At 37.7% G+C, this 18,230-nt stretch overlaps 3 protein-coding genes across 7 annotated transcripts in view; 1 reads left to right on the top strand and 2 right to left on the bottom strand.

Moving 5' to 3' along the window:
* Positions 1-193, bottom strand: part of sbno1 (strawberry notch homolog 1 (Drosophila)) — an 18,399-nt gene extending 18,206 nt beyond the window's left edge. Inside the window, exon 1 of the mRNA XM_086053868.1 lies at positions 179-193. The gene's annotated coding sequence lies outside the window, so the exon portion shown is untranslated. The remainder of the gene's footprint in view (positions 1-178) is intronic.
* kmt5aa (lysine methyltransferase 5Aa) overlaps positions 1-6,617 on the top strand; it is an 8,813-nt gene extending 2,196 nt beyond the window's left edge. The window contains exons 2-8 of one of the 2 annotated variants that reach the window (XM_086053879.1): positions 594-831; positions 1,499-1,640; positions 2,047-2,188; positions 2,259-2,346; positions 2,448-2,507; positions 3,002-3,192; positions 3,786-6,617. In XM_086053879.1, coding sequence (XP_085910005.1) covers positions 823-831; positions 1,499-1,640; positions 2,047-2,188; positions 2,259-2,346; positions 2,448-2,507; positions 3,002-3,192; positions 3,786-3,996 — 843 coding nt within the window. In that variant the 5' untranslated portion in view covers positions 594-822 and the 3' untranslated portion in view covers positions 3,997-6,617. The remainder of the gene's footprint in view (positions 1-593; positions 832-1,498; positions 1,641-2,046; positions 2,189-2,258; positions 2,347-2,447; positions 2,508-3,001; positions 3,193-3,785) is intronic. The other variant, XM_086053878.1, reaches the window with a different exon arrangement.
* rilpl1 (Rab interacting lysosomal protein-like 1) lies at positions 6,459-18,229 on the bottom strand. Of its 4 annotated transcripts, XM_086053877.1 has the most exons (9): positions 16,659-18,229; positions 14,782-14,929; positions 13,379-13,497; positions 12,224-12,454; positions 11,298-11,432; positions 10,777-10,827; positions 9,437-9,600; positions 9,257-9,355; positions 6,459-7,895 (listed from the first exon to the last, which is right to left on the bottom strand). In XM_086053877.1, exons 1-9 carry the CDS (start codon positions 16,971-16,973, stop codon positions 7,793-7,795), a joined length of 1,365 nt encoding a protein of 454 aa, XP_085910003.1. In that variant the 5' UTR covers positions 16,974-18,229; the 3' UTR covers positions 6,459-7,792. The 4 variants fall into 4 exon arrangements, with proteins under 4 accessions (XP_085910003.1, XP_085910001.1, XP_085910000.1 ...); XM_086053875.1 differs by lacking the exons at positions 10,777-10,827; positions 11,298-11,432 and adding an exon at positions 8,683-8,770; XM_086053874.1 differs by lacking the exons at positions 10,777-10,827; positions 11,298-11,432.
* Between the last annotated feature and the right edge of the window lies 1 nt (position 18,230).

The following is an 18,230-nucleotide window of genomic DNA, read 5'->3' as shown; positions in this document are numbered from 1 at the left end:
AAGAAGCATGCAAATCAGTACACAATATGCATTCGTACAGGAGGACGCCATCTACAAGACGTAATTTTAAAAAATGGCATGTTTTAAGGTTTTAATTACTATGAATAAAATTGTTTTATTCCATCATTATTAGTTTTATTGCATTGTTAAAAAGTTCTCGTTTTTCTGTGTCACCTACTGTATATATAATATTTGTCCATTCATCCATTATCGATACCGCTTATCCTCGTGTTTGTAGGATTTCTTAGAAGCGGAAGTGACGAACATAATTTTGCGAGTGTGGGTCGCAAGAAAGGCAAGAACTTTAGTGTTATTTAAAAAAAAACATGAGAAAAACTTAAATAGTTCTTACGTCTGTATTGTTTGCATTAAACTCGTTTCTTTCGAATATGTAATCAACTGGTTGGTTCAGAAGCGGAAGTGACGACACTTTTCCCCCGCAGTTATAGTTCCTCTCCAGCTCGTGACAAACTTTTATAAATGCACACTAGTAGTCATATTTAATAAATATATGTGCAGTAAGATAATTACCCTCACAACTATAAATATCATTAAATAAAAACGCACACATGTCGCTATTTTTATGATTACAGTACAGTGTGGACTACAGGGGGCGACATTTTCCCCTTTCGCCGCTGGTACGATAGATGACGAAAAATGGCGAACTCGTCGTAGCAGCCGCGGACGCCGCTTTGGTTTGAGCCGCGTGAAGCAGAAGACGGCAGACTGTTTAGTCTCCTCGGACCGGGGCTTTGCTTTTCGGAGGGACGGGGGCAGCAGGGGAGAGCTGAGCTTGGAGCCTCGGGGAACTCCTAGTCGGATATGAACGGGGTAAGTTGCAGACAACATGTTTGACACAATGTCCCAGCTTCTCACTAGAGGAACAAAAAAATGGACAAATGTGCGCTTCGAAAATGTAATCACTCTTAAGTTGGAAACATTTGGACTTGTAGTATATTTATTGGCTCGCCAAAACGAGAACGAACTAGGTGCCTGGCAGCATGCTATAATTTCTTCACGTTTAAATTAACTTAAGAAGAGCAACGCTAGCGAATTGAACCCCGAGAACAGCATTTAAAGTTCGTAGAAGGTTATTTTTTTGGCTTTTGTTTATTCGCCCTTCATATCAGGCTTGTTGCCTTGTAGTTTGACTGAACGTTTAAAGGAAATTGTATGAGTGGGCGTGGTTCCGTCTCAAGCTTGCGAGGAATCGTACGTAAACTGCGCCGCCATGTTGAATGTGTCAAAATGATGTGCTACACCACCATATATGTATATATAAAGCAATGGCATTATTTAAAATAATGTTGTTACCTCTTTCTTGGATTTGCTTTATTACTCCTGATGCGAAACATGCTTTGACACAATTTTTTTTTTTTTTTAATTTCATTTTTCACTTTAACAGAAATAATAAGAAACCATTCATAAATGTATTTCCAAAATGTAAAACTGTTGCATGGATCTGTAAGTATGACTACTCTTGTTTCTGCTACCACAGGAAATCATATGCAATCCACACTGTGTCACCGTTTCAAGTTGCCCTCAATCCACATCTCCGGGCCACGATGACAAGATGGCGCAGGAGGGAAGATGTCCTTCCCTGTGTTGCCTGAGGAATGATGTCCAGAGGCTGGGAGAAGGTACCAATCATGTTATAGTGGTTTAGTAAAAGATGGACCAGAGTTTTTCCTGGCTAAATCCGAGGCACAATTGGTTTCGTTCTGATAATTCGCACGCGTATGCTGCGCCTTCCACTGTCTTTTTTGTATGTAACTTTTTGAGTGCAGTGTTTTTATATGCTGCATTCTTTAAAGAGGGAGTTTGCAATTTTAAAAAAGTCATAATTGTTAAAAACAGTCATTATGACTTGACTGAAAAATCGTGTTTAACTGCAAGGTACAGTGTTGCTTTTGTAGTTCAAAGCAACCTTATGCAATTTAATACAATGAGGTAGAGGCACATTTGATACGCAGAAAAAAAACCTCAGTAGAAATAGAACAAATAATTTACTTATGACAAATAAAGATTTGTTTGCCTTCCCACCAGGCCGAATAGCAAATGGTATCGGCCCGACGACAAACGATTGCAACTCTTCGGACGCAGCAAGGCCTCCGGCTCCTCTGCACAGCAGCAACCGAAGTTCAGCCGTGCCCCGCCGCCACCAGCAGAAGAGAGCCATGCCCAAAATGTGTGCTTGTATTTATTTGTTTTGATTTAGCATATAACTCATCCGTTCCTTTTTTTTTCTCCCCAAATAGCGCCCCAGGGAAAAACTCCCAGAACCGAAAAGTTACTGACTTCTTTCCAATAAGACGCAGCTCACGAAAAAGTAAAACGGAGCTCAAGGTAACTTGAAACTTTTAGTATTGTCAAAGTAAGTTTCAAGTTCCAAGTCAGTTAATGCCACAAACCATGTGCTAACTATCAACCTTTTGTTTTGTGTCCAGTGTGAACAGATGCACCTCATCGACCACCTCATCACAAATGGGATAGAGGAAGGAATGCAGGTACGGACCTTTCCTGCTTAAGACTTCCCTCACCTGGAACATACCAGGAAAAAAGTGATATGAGTCCAAGCTTTTAAGGTTGAGTCACATCTGAGCTTAACTGCACATTTGTCTGCAATTTCAATACAGGTGAGAATCCACATTATCACTTAATGACACATACAAAGAGTGAAACTTTAAAATGGGTCACATCCAGTTTAATCCAGACTTTATCCAGATTTTCAATTTTGGTGAGATCCCAGACATGGATGATGTCATTAACAATATCTATTTAAAAAAAAAAAATGGAACATGTAGAACAAAATTTAATCCGATCCAGATTTGTCAGCGTTTTAAATTTGAGTGAAAATCCACAAAATCATTAACTGACGAAAATACATCTTGTATACTCTAATGAGTGTGTGTGGCGTCAACCCAAGTTTTAATCCAGATCTGATCCAGATTTCACATTTAGAAGCAATGTAAACGCATCATGTGAAAATCTTATTTTGAAGGTGCGGCACATGGAGGGAAAGGGCCGAGCGGTGTTTGCCGCACGTCGCTTCCGGAAAGGCGAGTATGTGGTGGAATACCACGGTGATCTCTTGGAGATGGCAGATGCCAAAAAGCGCGAGGCTGAGTACGCCCAGAACCCGGAGACGGGCTGCTACATGTACTATTTTCAGTACCTCTGCAAAGCATACTGGTACATGCTCACTCATTATGTCAATGCTGAAGAGCAGAAATTTATACTTTTTTTTCACATTTTCTATGAGAGAAATCCCATTCAAATGAATTATTATTGGATTCCCTCCATATTTCACTGTTTATTCAACCTATTCAAACCGTGATAACTTAAAAATGCAAACCACATTTAGGATATCTTGGGAACTATTTTTAGCGTATGTTATTTTTTTATATTTTTCATGAGTCCATTCCCAAATCAGTGATATTCAACATTTACCTCATATTTGAACCGATTCAAACTATTCCGACTTTAAACTGTTCAGTTCATTCAAGATATCTTGTAAACATTCACATTCCCCAAGTTCCCCCAGTTTTTAGGATTCCCTTTAGGACAAAATTTGCAAATACAGAGATTTTACAGTCTTTACCTTCTCCTTCCACATTTCTCAACCAATTCAAACCATTCCAACTTGAAGTCCCACATTTCAACAACTCCGCTAATTCTGCATCATCTCTTCAGCATCCACATGCAATTTCTACAGAAAGTGCATTCTCTAGTTAGGAACCCTTTTCATCACGTGACTACTTACGCAATGTCTGCGTCACATCCAGCGTGGACGCCACCAAGGAGACAAATCGTCTGGGGCGTTTGATCAATCACAGCAAGAGTGGCAACCTGCAAACCAAACTGCACGTCGTAGACGGCGCACCGCATCTCATCCTGGTGGCGTCGCGGGACATCGTCGAGGGCGAGGAACTGCTCTACGACTACGGCGACCGTAGCAAGGCGTCCATCGCCGCACACCCGTGGCTCAAACACTAACTCTGAGGACAAGCTCTTACTTGAAAACACAACTCGCCGAAGTTGACGCATTAATTTCACCTACAAAGGTTAGGGTGCATTTTAGACTAATCCTGAAATTTCACCCAATATCCCGAACTTTTTGGGAGCAGTGTATTCTACACATTGTGGTGTTTTTTTTTTTTTTTTTTTATTATTTGCAAATTTTCTGTGTATGACGCACTTGGGCATGCTTCTACAGGTTGGTGCATTTTTATACCATTTACCCACTACGCCCCCTCCCCCACATTTAGCGCACTAGTTTTTAAAGGACATTGAAATCAATTTAGAACATTCTCCTCACGGTAGAATTGCTAAATATTGAGCACTTTTTTTTTTTAAACACTTAGATGAGCTGTAGAGTCGACTGCTGGTTGTTTTTGTTTTTAGCAAAAATAGCTTTTTTTACTTAACTAGCTGAGGCAGTGGTGCAGTTTACATTCGGGCCACACTGAAAATAAAATAAAAAAATGTTCTACCAGGAAATCATCAGAATGTCATGAGAATAAAGTTGTACTTATTTAAAACACACCCTTTTTTAGAATAGTTTTGAGAAAATATAACTTTGCGCAAACAAGGTCCTAGTTTTTGCAAGAAAAAGGGCCACATTTTACTGAGAAACAGTTCTTAGATCTTTTTGATTTTTTTCCCCATAATATTACAAGAATAGTAGTTTTTTTGGGAAGAAGCAAGGTCAAACTTTTATTTTTAGATACACTATTGTTAGCAAAAGTTTCGAAAAAACAACGTAATCTTACGAGAAAGAAAGACTAAACTTTCAAGTTGAAAAATGTCAATCTTACTAATTTAATGAGGAAAAAGTTATAATTATATGAGAATAAAAATTCTGCTTACAGAAAAAAAATCTGCAAAGAATAATGATTTAATCATTCAAGAAGTACAATTTTGGGGGTGGGGGGGATCAGACAAGAAATTGCAATTATATTGAGGAAAAAAAATTCTTATCCCATAAGCATAGTTGTAGTTTACTGTCAATTTTGGAAAGATCAGAATAAAATTGCTATTTTATTTACCAGTATTTATTTTACGAGACAAAGAAGAAACCTGCAGTTTCATCATTTTAAAAATCCTATTGTTAAGTGGAAAAAAATTACAAGAGAACAGCCATAAACTTACGTGGATAAAATTGTAATTTTACAAGAATAATAATCAAATAATAAAACAGTCAAGCGCTTAAAGGAATGGCACTGGTCGTAATATCAAGGGAATGACAACAGTCATAATTTTACCAAAATAAAGTTAAGAATAAAATTGTAATCTCATGAGAATAAAATTATCAAGGATAAAAATCTATTGAAGATTTTAGAGAAAGATAAAGACGTCCGTAATTTTATGAGGACGGTCTATGTTATTTTTTTTGTAATTTTATGATTTTCGTCAAGAATAAAATTCCCAATTTTACGAGTAAAACGTAATCTCCACAAAGTGTGGAATTTTGGGAGAATTAAGTCATTATATTACAAGAATGAGTTGTAATCTTATGAGGACAGTCGAAATGTAACTAGAATAATGTTTTTTGGGGGAAATAAAGTTGGATTTGGATTTTTGTTTTTCAAAAAATCTATTTGTAATTTCAGGAGAATTTTTTTTTAAAAGAAATAATTATTTTTCTGAGTGAAAGTCATAATATGAGAATAAAGTTACTTGAAAAAACGTTGCAATGTTTAAAAAAACAAAAAAAACATTAGGTTGTATGTTTTCTAATAAAGTTATGATTTCAGTGTGGCCCAAAAAATGAATAATCATCTAACTTGAGGAAACAAGTCTTGCTACATATGGTTGAAATGACAATTTAAAACAATTCAATGTTTAATATGTCTTAATACTTTAATTGTTTCGTAGCTCATTTTAATTTACTGTATTCTACTCATGAAACCTGTTGGGGAAATTCAACTAGCGAGCCGAAAGTCCTGAGGCTAGACTAAGCTTACTAGCTGTAGCCTAACAGAACCAACTTTAACAAATGAGTCTGGCTATGAATTGTTAAAATGACAGTTTAAATTTGACGAGACGTTAATTATTGGAATGTGTTTCACCAGTCTTAAACCAGCTATCTCTCCTTAGACTCCTCCCTAAACAAAACAGTTTGGCTGCAAATTGTCAAAATGAAAATTGTCTTCTATTAAAAAAGAACATTTAGAAAGTGTTAACAGATTCCACAAGTCTTAAAGCAAAGCGAAGCCAGGTTCGCTAGCCTTAGCCTTACCAAGCTAACTCCTGTCAACAAGTCTGGCTGCAATTTGTTGAAAAGGTGATCAAACAATAAGTTTTATTATTGGAAAAGAGTTCCGCTAGGCTTAGTGCTAAGCTAAGCCTACTAGCTGTAGCCTTGCCAATCTAACTATTTAACTGAAGTAGTCTAGAAAGTAGTTTTATTTTCATACACAGCAGAAGGGTTGTGTAAAAAAAAACACATTTTCCAATGAGTTAAATGTTTTTTTAATTCTTTATTTAAAATGTTTTTTTTTCTTGCATTGACTTATTGCAATAATAGCCGCCATTTTAGGACATCATAGGTGCTATAGCATCCAATAAATCTTGATGCTGGGCTTGAGCAATAAAGTTTTCTTATGCAAAAAACACTTCACTTGTTTTTCCTTTTTTCCATGCAAAAATAACAAAAAAATAGTTTTTCTTTCCTTCTGCAGTTTGCGTAGATTACAAGTATCAGTACATTAAAAATAGGATTTGGAAATCCAGTCAGTCTTACATATTGTGTGCAGTTAATGAGGGGAAAAAAAAGGTATTTTTCTTTTCCGTCACAAAGCTGATAACAGGCTACTCAAAATATATAACAAAAAAAGTTAAGTAAAATAAGATCATATTCATGAGTTATTAGAGCGGTTAAAATATCACATAGTGTTCAAAATATTTACTCCCGTACGACTGTTAGTGTTGATATAAGTTGTATGTGTAGTTTCCCTTTAATGCGGAGGTAGGGAACATTTTTTCTAAGCCATGACCACAAAGCCAATCATTTCAGGTCAAAGTGGCCATTTCAGACATTTCTAACGGTCCTTCAGATCGTCATTGCAAAGGGAGTTTGCTGCCTAGCTTTTGGGCAGACATTATATGCTTTTATTTTGGGATTTCAGAGGCCCTTCAAAGATGGACTCCGTCGAGAGATTTTGTCTGATTGCTGTGCTAAACTGTCAGAAATTTGAGCTTTTGAGGACCCACGTTTTTAGCATGGTTGCAAAATTTGATAACTCGTAATGAAACACAAAACATGTTTTCTTATCCAGCTGACAAATGAATCACATATTTGGGGGCTTTCGAAATGCACCAAAAATAATAATTGTTTTAAGTGTGTATCCTACTTAAAATCTTGTATTTTAGGGGTGCGCTGACAACTAACACAGTAGCGCCCCCTGAAGAGTTTGAAAATAAATAAATAAATTAGCCACCCAACACCACCGAACAACATAAAATTGAAAATGTCTATCATAACAGGATGCAACAGAAACTCTCAAGGACCCAGTAGGGACACTTTGGTTGGAAGCAGCCATTTTTGGGCCAATTCCAGGGCTTTAACTAGCAAACTTCTATTATGGGCATTTTTAATTTCTTCCTAAGAAAATGCTATAATTGTCTGTAGGTTCCCCACCTCTGAAACAGGGATTTCCCCCCCCCTGAATCATTTAAGAGCTGTATGTGTAAACACCAGGGAATTGAATTAAATAATGCCTCACATGCAAAACATGCATACATAAAAACCTTTGTTTGAAGGGAAAGAGTTGGGTCTCAGGTGTGACGGCTAAAAGTGCGGTAAAGCCTCCTGGGCTTGTTCGGTGAACGCGTCATCATGCGCATTGCCCCGCTGCCAACTCCGCTGCTTGTCACGGGAAAACAAATTAAACCTGAGAACACAAATAAACAACTCTTTGAAAATTCAGCCCTGATACCTGTTTCACTCTGTAAAATGAAATTTGGTAGACATTATTATCATGAGTAGACCCACAAAAAAGCCTCAGGAAGGCATGCCTGAAAAATGACCGGAAGTCTGCCATTTAGGTTCCAAGTGGCCAGTTTGTGTGAGTAGTGCTCTCCAGAATTTGAAAGAATGAAGTGCCCAAAGACAGTTTGACATAACAATATAAAAAACTAAAGAGGACATTTTAGGGTAATTTGTCATTTTAAGATCACAGCAAGAGAATTCCAAGGGTCTTAGAAGGCAAATGTATCCTAGAGATTTGGTCCGATTATCACCAAATTTGAATCCCGTATTTGAGACATATCGGTGACGTTAAAATTACCAACAATTTGTGTTTTCGTTATTGTGTGTGCATGGCAACGTTTGACGACTCATTATAAAATAATTCCATTAAGTCTTCTCCATAAGGTTAGAGCTAGTTTAATCTAAAAAATTAAATTTGGTCAGCATGTCTGTGATGAGTAGATAAAAATATCGAAAACCATGCCAGAAATGAAAAAAAAGTCTGCAATTTTGGTTTGGACATTTTTGAGTCATTTTAGTCATTTCCATGACAAACTTGCTAGAGATTTTGTCCGAGATCTTTTGAAAACATCTCTGTGGACGCATATTAGTTTTTAGTGTCAAACCACACCATTACCATTGTTAAATTAGCTTATTGGGATTTGTCGGGAAAGAAAATGAGGTTAGGGTGAAGAAATATTGTTTCATACGAGCGCCGCGAAGCCTCTGGCAGGCTGTAAAGTGGGATCGTCTCGGATCAAACCAGCCGCCACCATGGGCATGAAGGCCGTGAAGATCCTGTCACACAGAGCAGGGGAGGGGAGGGGGGCCAACAAGGTCCTTGTCAAAGTCTTCACCTTGACAAAAGTAACCACAAAGGTTCAAATTCCACAATGCCGGGATATGGTTGTGAGGGTAAGCCCCAGATATCACGTCTGTTATTTTACCTGTATTTTTTAAAGTAGTATTTTAAACTTCATCTCACTAGGTGCTCTCATTGTTTATTTGTATTTTTTGTATATTAGATTCTATTTCTCGTTTTTATTTATTTATTTATTTTTTTTAATGTTTTTTTTTTTTGTATTTATTTCGAGTATGTTTATATTGTATGTGTTGTGTGTGGCAGAGAGTGCAAGCATGTGTTATGTGAGTGACTGTGAGCAAGTATGTGTGTGAGTGTCTTGTTTCTGTGTTATTATTATTACGTGTTTATGTGAGAGTTATAGGCCTGTGTGTGTGTGTGTGTGTGTGTGTGTGCACGTGTGTTGCGTGTAAACAACATACAGGCGTTTGATTCCGGACTCAGGCTGCACAGCAGAGCGTGATCGCGTCCTGGGTTCGGGCTCGGGACTGGGAGCGGCCGTGTCATCTTCCGTTTCGTCGCTAAAGGGGCATCGGCCATTTTAGTGCCCTCTCATAAACATCTTATGAATATGAATGTAAATGATGTCATCATCTGCTGACCTCTTGTAGTAGGCCAGCTCCTCCTGCAGCAAGAAGACTTTGGCTTTGAGTTCATTGCGCTCGTGCAGGACATCCCGCAACTCCTGCAGGGTGAACCGGGCACGGTTGGGGTCCTTGGAGTCCGGGAGATCTGGAGTTGTCTCCTCCTGAGCGCAAAGCGCCTCCTGAGAGAGAAAGAGAGGACCATGTGTCACTCAGAGGGACTGACATGAGTAGAAGGGAGTTCTTATGGAAAGCTGTTTGAATATTCATTCCTTATCATTGATATCCAGCTCGTGGTCCATGTAATAGTACGCTCTTTGTTTTTACTAGTTAGACAAAAAAAGTAAGCGCCCTACTTTTAGAATTGTAGGTACAGTAAAGGCTCCTCAGAAGTCCATGAAATAACACGGTGTGCTGCGGGGATCAATTTTAGTATTTTAAATTATTTATATTTTTAATTTAGTATTTTAACATTTGACCACACAAAACACTGAGGTTATAGTACAACTAAATGGTGCACAACAACTAAAACACACAATTACCAACACACAATGGGGAACCAGAAAACAACTACTGTATTAACGAGAAAACAAATAACTAGCTAAGGCTATTTGGAATTTCAATTGCTACTTTCAATATCTAAAGTTGCACATTTCTATTCGATAGTATATTTGATGTTCATGCTCTGATTAAAAAAATAAATAAGAAGTTAGTCATTAGTTACTCATTATTTGAGTACTTCTTATACTGTGTGTTGGAGTACTGGAGTAATTATTTGAAGGGTTACTTTTTATTTGAGCCACGGTTGTCTAAAGTAGCAGTACTCTTACTTGATTACTTTTTGAGTTTTTGGCTACCCACTTGTGACTAGTGCACAGTTTAGCCTTAAGTGTAATGTAGTTGTCCTACTCATGCCAAAGATGTCCTACTAGTGCGATTACGTAAATGTCATACAGTAGTGGGCGGCAGTAGTGGATGAATTGTTAATAAAGTAAAACACAGTTGTTCTACATGTTTAAATTAAACAGGACAAGGTCTAAAATTGATCCCTGAGGCACACCGCATTATTTCCTTGATTTTTGAGAAGCACATATCTATGCCTTCCAAGAGAGTTCTGTCAGTGAGGTAAGATTAAAAAAACAACATTTGCATACAGTCCCAGAAACTTAAAAGGTGTTTAAGTTTTAACACAGTTTTAAAAATTGACAATAGAATTAGGTCTAAAAGACGTGAGGCGCTTCACTTACTAGTGGGGACAAATGGCCTACTAGTACAGTGACCTTAAGATGGATCGTCAAGAAACTTTAAATGCTCACTGCTAAACTGCTTTCCATTGGCAAGACAGGAAGTGAGGATACCTTGGTGAAATATTGGTACACAGCAGGCATGTCGTCATCGCACATGGCCTCCTGGTGGCACACCAACACAGCACGCCTCATTGTTTGCCTTCCATATCATTTTGATTTAGATTAAACCCTTGATTTAATTATTGGACATCACCTCTTTAAAACTCACTGCACTTAGCAAACAACACACCGCAATAATAAGCATACTTCCGCAAATAATGGCCTACTCCAATGCAGACAGCCAGGCGTTCACTAGACGTAGAAATGTTAGTGCTATTTTTTAAATGTAACATTTTAAGGTTTCAGAATATTCTAGATATCACGAATACTTGTATTACAAATACTGTTCTCCATCTTATTTGCCACTCACAAATCTTAACAATTTTTTCAAACCACCTTTACATTTCATACAGAACCCAGCCAAGCGCGACAGCTCTGTGTTAAACTTGACTAGCCTGCCTCGGCGTGACAGTTAGCTGCACGCCATGCGGTTACTAATCATCATCCCAGTGTTAGTGGTCAAGCTGCTTTACCCAGAGCAACGCCGCCTCGTCGTCCTCGTTCTCGTCAGGCCCGTCGGGGCCGAGCGAGCCGGGCGGCGGCGGTGGCGGAAGCGGGGTCGAGAACTCCCACCAACCCTCCGCCCCCACCACAGCTCTCGCTTCACACTGATTAAGAAGATTGACGAGTGCATGACACATTTGTAAATTTGTCTATGACCAAGATAAACAACAAAACAAAATTTGCATATTCTCTCTCTTTTTTTTAACTGTTTAACTGTTTGCCGGACATTCATTATATACTGTGGTTATTTTAGGAAATACAAGAAATTCAGTGTATATTTGAGGAAATGCAGTATATCCAATATTTGACAAAATGTGTATTTTTGTAAACAAGTTCACAATAGGAAAAGCTGTGGAAAAGCTGCATTTCTCAAATTTAATCACAAAATAGACAAAAATATCAAATATTTATATTTACTTTTGAAATGTTCTATTTTACTATTAAATGAATTGATATTTTCTCTCTCCAAAAAATACAGCAGATACTGTATGTCCTGTATAAACCACATTTATTTGAGAAAATTCAGAACGTGCAGTATATATGGTATGTACTGTATATGAGGAAATACAAGCCATATAGTAGATACTGCATTTCCTTCAGTAAAATCATGTAATTATATAATTAAGGAAACACACAACATTTATTTGAGAAAATACAAGAGGTATGATATATACCGTATTTCCCGAAATCCATATAGAATAAATAATCCTGATCTTCATTTATTAAAAATGCATTTATTTGAAGAAATACAGTAATTACCCTATTCCCTTAAATGGAGACATGTATTCATTCAATTGCTGATGAGAGAGGCATCTATTGCATACATTAATTACATCATTGTATTTTCAAATAAAAAACACCATTCTGGCATCTGTGTGAAGAAGGTGAATATTACCTCTGCCGGAGAGGGGGGCTGGGGCGGGGTTTCCTGGGCGTGGCCCTTTAGCCGCTCCCGGAGGCGCGCCACTTCCTGCCGCAGGGCTCCCACTTCTTGGCCGCGGGTCTGCGCGCCGGCCTCCAGCTCCACCTTCTGCTCGATCAGCGCTTTGCCCTGAGCCTCCACCGCTGAGATCTTGTGGCGCAGGTCGTGGTTTATTTTCATGAGACGGGACTGCTGTTGCTGGAGCTGCAATGGGGAAAGTTGGATTCACCTCCATATTTGTAGTCCATATGTAAAACTACAACCCTGAAGTCACCATTTGTCAATGAAAAAGGCACAAGACGAGGTCATATGCGCACTTCACGAACATTCTTCTTTTATTTAATTGAAATATCGTAACTAAGCGACCAATAAGATGTTTTTTAGTTAAGAATGTATTTTATTGATAAATGGTTCATAATCATTATTTTCTTGGTCTATGTTATTATATACTGTCTATTATTTACAACCTATAAAAAATATGTATTAAGAAATAATATATGTATTAATATCAATATGCATATAAATGATAATATTTCATTATTACTTACTAAAATGTTTTTTTTTTTTAATAATTCACACTGTCACCAAATTTGGAGATACATGCAATACCTTAGCAGCAAAATATATAATAATGATAAAAAGAAAGATTTTTTAAAATTGGAAATGTATTTTTAAAAAGTTAAAAAAATATGTCTGTATATATAAAGAAATTTTTTTTTACAAATCCATAAAATACAGATCAGGGAGTGGTTGGATAACAGTTAATACATAACAACTTTGTTTAAATAACAGCAATTGTCTTAATGAAAAACTAATTTATTCAAAATACATTTTAGAGCGAGGTCAGGCGACAAATGTAAAATGCTAAAATAATAATAATAATAATAATATAATAACAGCAATAATAATTGCAGTAAGGAAACTTAATTTAAAATAATGAAAAATAATACTTCATTAAAAATATAATATTTTTTTCATTATAACAAAAATGTTTTTAAAAGGTCAATGTGTTTTAGGTTGATTTGGGTGTCTATTGTGCAAAATAAATAAATGAACAAACAATGATAATAATTGGCTGCAGCTGTTTGACATGAAAAGTGACGTGATGTGATTGTTGCACAGCCTGACCGCTTCGATGTCTTCGCTCCTGAGTGTCAGCTCGCGGTCTTTGGCCCGGATCTCGTCCCGCTGCTTGTCCACAACCTCCTTCAGCTTCTTCATCACCTGACGCTCACGCTCGCTCATGCCTGCAACAAACATAGGCGGCAAAAGTACTTACTCACACATAAATACTTGAGTGTGAAAAACAGACTCCGGTAAATGTCAAAGTCCTCATTCGACTCCATACGTAAAAAGGTACAGACACTGATAAGGTACTTAAATACAAAGCGTAAAAAGGAAAAATGAATTTTTACTGATTTTATTACATACGCGTCTTGATAACAAGACAGAGATATTTTAGCGCCACAAGGTGGGGTTTTTTTGGCACGAGACAACGCATTCGCCACCAATCATCATTCTTGTAGCCAACAAAATCAAATAATTCACCTAAATACTAACATGGAGTATCTCATCTGTTGCGCTACATTTTTCAATACCTCCTCCATGTTGCTGCTGTCCCTGTTTTTTACACCCTATAAAGAGACTCCAAGATGTCAATCACTCAATCAGGATCTCAACCGTGGCTGACTTAACCACAGTGGAATAATTTCAAACCATGTCGAGATTAGTGTGCAGAAAGAGTGGGTGTAGCAGGTGTGTGTGTGCGTGGTCACTGAGACTGGTGTGTGTGCTCGAGCCTGACTGCGCTTCTGTGTACGAGCAGCAAAGAGAAGGCTTTCTTTGTGTTTGCAAGCACACCAAAAACATCTTCATCCTTTGCTTTCCTTCTTGAATAGAAATAATCTAAATAAAAATAACTAAGAACCAACCCAAAAATGTCCGGAGACATAAAATAATAATACAAAAAACATAAATTTATACAACATGTAAGTTTGAAATCATATTTCAAAAAGGTAGAAAAACTTTCAAAGAAACAGATATAAATACAGTCTATAACTAGAATGAATACTAATTATAATTATTAGAATATATAAGAAATATAAAATATACATGTAAAAAAAAAAGGTGAAACATAATTTAAGAACTTTGGAGAATCAACTGGCGAGCGACAAGCATAAAATGATCATGAAAAATATTGTTAGCCTAACAGCATAATTTTCTAAGTAATTTTTCACTTATTGTTACTGTTCAATAAAAATATGTTTTTAAAAGAAGAATTATAAAATTCGGACTAAAGAAATGTCATCAGGAATTCATGTTATTTAACCTGAGTAGCGTTGTGAAAATCAAACTTTCCAAATACGGTAAAATACTACAGTACAATTTCATTTTTTCTCTTTCAAGACCAACACCATTTTTTTTATTTAAAAAATATCAATAAAATAAATATCCAAAACATTTCAAGGAGTGACGATATGACAAATATAAGATAATGACAGTATTTCTGAAGGCTGTGCACACACTCTCACCGTCGTTCCTCTGTAGTTCGTCCTCACTGGCGGGGTCTCGCGTGGACACGTTGTCCATAAGGCTCTTGTTCTCCTCCTGCAGTTGAGCGATTTGGCAGAGCAGGTCCTGAGCCTCGCCTCGCCACACGTCCTCGACCAGCTCCAGCTCCTGAACCACAATCCAATCAAAACAAAACGTAATAATCAACGGTTTGGCTTCTGGTGTTCCTCAAGGTTCAATCCTAGGGCCCTCCTACTATTATACATTCAGTCTACATACTTTATAAGCAGGGGAAAACTGTGAAATTGGTCGAAAACATGAGGACAAAGCTCTCCTGAATTTATTTGAAATGGTAAGGAGATCAATTTTATCCAAGAGGAGACTGACGACATTCAGACAAAGGAGTGAAAACCACAGCAAATCAAACCAATTGCTAAGGATGAACACCTAAGGAAGATAGAAGAGACTAATTTATGCTGAGAGAGGAGTAACGGCAAAGAAAAAACGGAGTGCTGCAGCAAAGCAGAGACTGTGGAGTATAATATCGCAGCTAAGCTAACGCTAGCATGTGTGTTTATTTTTGCCAAAAGTACAAAAACTGTGAAAATCTAAGCCACCACATCTGGAAAAACAAAATGTGCCGACAAATAAGAGAGGAGGAGGACAAAGCTTTCCTGCACGTTCACACAGCAAAGAAGCAAATTTGAGTCAAGAGGAGACTGAGAGTAGTCAGCCAAGAGGGGTGAGGGCTTTGAGAAATTTAAAAAAGTCACTTCCGGTCACTTTATCAGTCATGAGTCTGTGAGCCAACTGTGAGTGTGCAACTATCACGAGAACCTTACTTTTTATAGTGTGTGTGCGTGTGGGCGTGTGTGTGTGAGTGGGTGTGTGTGTGTGTGCGTGTATGTGCATGCGTGGGTGCGTGCGTGTGTGCATGGTGGGTGCGTGCCACCATGTGTTAATTTTTTCCCAGTTGAAACAGTGAAGTATAAGTATAGGTTCAGCAACCACATTAGGTACACCTGCAAAATCTAATAAGCTGTTTTAAGTTTCAGTACAGTGTTCCCCTGCTAAGGAAAGGGATCCAACCCTGCTGTGAACAGTGAAATTGCTTAAAAATTTAAAAAAGGCTTAAAATTGTCAATCCATGTGACACAAGATGGCAAAAAAGCACTACTTTGGTCTAAAATAGGCCCCTCAACTCACTTCACCATATTTTCTTGGCAGCAAGATGCCACACGATTGTAGTAGCAAAGCAATATTTTGTCCAAACGAAGCTCCCCAATTCACTTCGAGCTTATTGGCACTAAAATGCCACAGGATGGTGTCAAAGCAACACTTTTTTTCTAAATGAAGCCCCTAACATACTAACATAGTTACTTGGCACCAAGACGCCACAGGATGTCGTCAAACCAACACAATTTTTCTGTTTGCATTACAGTAAATTGTAACACACTGCTAGTAACAATTTCAAAATAAAGGCCTTAAGAATTGATATTACACATTATTTAGACGTTGATGGTTTTGAGTTACAATTCCACTTTCCAGAAATAAATTTGCTATCCGGGATTCCACCCAAGAAGTTGTTCCAGTCACTGTCAATATCATGATCTGATGTTGCATTATTATGCCCTTGTTCCACTCCTGGGAGATAGACTATCCTGGGATGCCACCCAGAAAGCTTCAATAAGATTTGATCTCGCATTTCAAGTAAAAGTCCCTTAAAATCCTCATCTGTGACTGTAATTACATCGGATTTAAAACTTATATAACAAATAATCTTGTCATAACACAACCATTCCACTTTTGGGATGTACTGGACTCTGTCGAAATGAAAGCCAGGAAGTTTCAGGAAGATCTGCTGTTGCATTTGAAACTGTTGGAGGTGCGTGTGTACCTTCCTGTGCTTCTTCTCCTTCTCCAGCCTCTCTGTCCTCTCCAGCCTGAGTTTGTCCAGCTCCAGGCGCAGCTCGTCGGCTTCGGGTATGCCGATACTGTGGCGGCTCACCATCACCTCCAGGATTTCCAGCACCCTCACCACCTTGGGCATGAGACGAGACAGAGCCTCGCAACCGTACTGGTCGATGATCCGCTCGAACTCGTGGCCCACCGCCGCGGCGATGTCGTACACGTCCATCACTGTCAGGTCGGCCGGATTCTTCTCCAGGGCCGAACCGCCGCGGTCCTCCGGGATGTATCGGTGGCCCTCCATGACTTCTTCTTCCCGCTGCGTGATACAAACTTCCTCCCCTCCCTCCGTGACACAACAAGTCCGCTAACTTACACCGGTAAGCTTTAAAACGCCACCTAAACGTACCAGGCTACCGTACGTCCATTATGTAGTTGTAAAAAAAATACATTAAAAGTGATTTATTCGGTTTAAAATCGGTCGTTGTCCTCTTGTCCTGTCCCCTCCGTCGCGTTGACATCGAGCAAAGCTAGCCGCCATGTTGGGAGCGTCTTTTCCGCTTTCCTTTCAAAATAAGAACAAAGTAGCTGGAGGCGGAGGGAGCCGCTGTATCCTTCAAAATAAAACCCACTGGTAATTCTGTGTCCCTCAAACATCCTTCACAAAAAACTCACAAGATTAAAAAAAAACCAACTAAAAATATGACCGCATCCTTCAAAATAAACTAATAGGAATGCATGTATACCCTTCAAATTAAAATGTAACAGGAATGCTTTGTACTTAATTACTTTGTAAATTAATAAATAAATAAATAAACAAAATAAAAATGAAGGATGCAGCATTCTTAATGATGCATTACCATTACATTTTATTTTGAAAGATTAAGCATTCATGTTAGATTTTATTTAGTTTTTTATTATTTTGAAGGATGTGGCATTCCTGGTTGTATTTGATTTTGAAAAATGACAGATTCTCATTGAATTTTATTGTGAAAGATTTCACTCTGGTCCAATTTGCTTAACTTTGTCAACGTCCTGCCAGTATCCACATTCCACTGTGTTATCTCACTGGATAAAAATAACACGTGAGGTAGCTGGCAGAATATTTTTGGCTGTGGATTGAAATGATTCATATTTCCCTTCATGAATAAAGGGATCATCTAAAAGACTTCACATTTAGTCGCGTAAAATGACCGTTTCTTCTTGTAAAATTACAACTTTAATCTCATAGCATTATAAATTTGTTTTCATAAAATTCTAGGTTCATTTTCATAATATTGCAACTTCATTGGCGTACCATTATGCCCTTAATCTATAAAAACAAGTTATTTAAGTTTATTCTGGTAATATTCCAACTTGCTTCTTCCAATTTTAAGACTTAATTCTCATATATATTATATTATTATTATTATTAATGAAATGAACATATTCCTGTAACATTATGACTTAAAACTTGTAAACTTTATCTGAAGATTCTGACCTACTTTAACATGACGGCGTTATTCTGTAACGTTTATCATATATTTACAACCATTTTGATTTCTTTTCAATGTGGCCTCCT

This window comes from Filicampus tigris, chromosome 15 (genome assembly GCF_054856515.1).
Source record: "Filicampus tigris isolate MCC_2025a chromosome 15, RoL_Ftig_1.0, whole genome shotgun sequence".
Taxonomy (NCBI): Eukaryota; Metazoa; Chordata; class Actinopteri; order Syngnathiformes; family Syngnathidae; genus Filicampus; species Filicampus tigris.
The sequence above is the reverse complement of the archived record's forward strand: the minus strand, read 5'-3'. Positions and strand labels throughout refer to the sequence as shown.

What these genes read in the sequence shown, in the direction of transcription:
- rilpl1 (XM_086053877.1), bottom strand. Translation starts at nt 16,973, where the DNA reads ATGGAGGGCCACCGATACATCCCGGAGGACCGCGGCGGTTCGGCCCTG. An exon ending in AGCCCCCCTCTCCGGCAGAG is followed by an intron (nt 11,433 to 12,223) that starts GTAATATTCACC and finishes CTTCTTAATCAG; the next exon opens with TGTGAAGCGAGAGCTGTGGT. An exon ending in TGTACCAATATTTCACCAAG is followed by an intron (nt 9,601 to 10,776) that starts GTATCCTCACTT and finishes TTTCTCTCTCAG; the next exon opens with GAGGCGCTTTGCGCTCAGGA.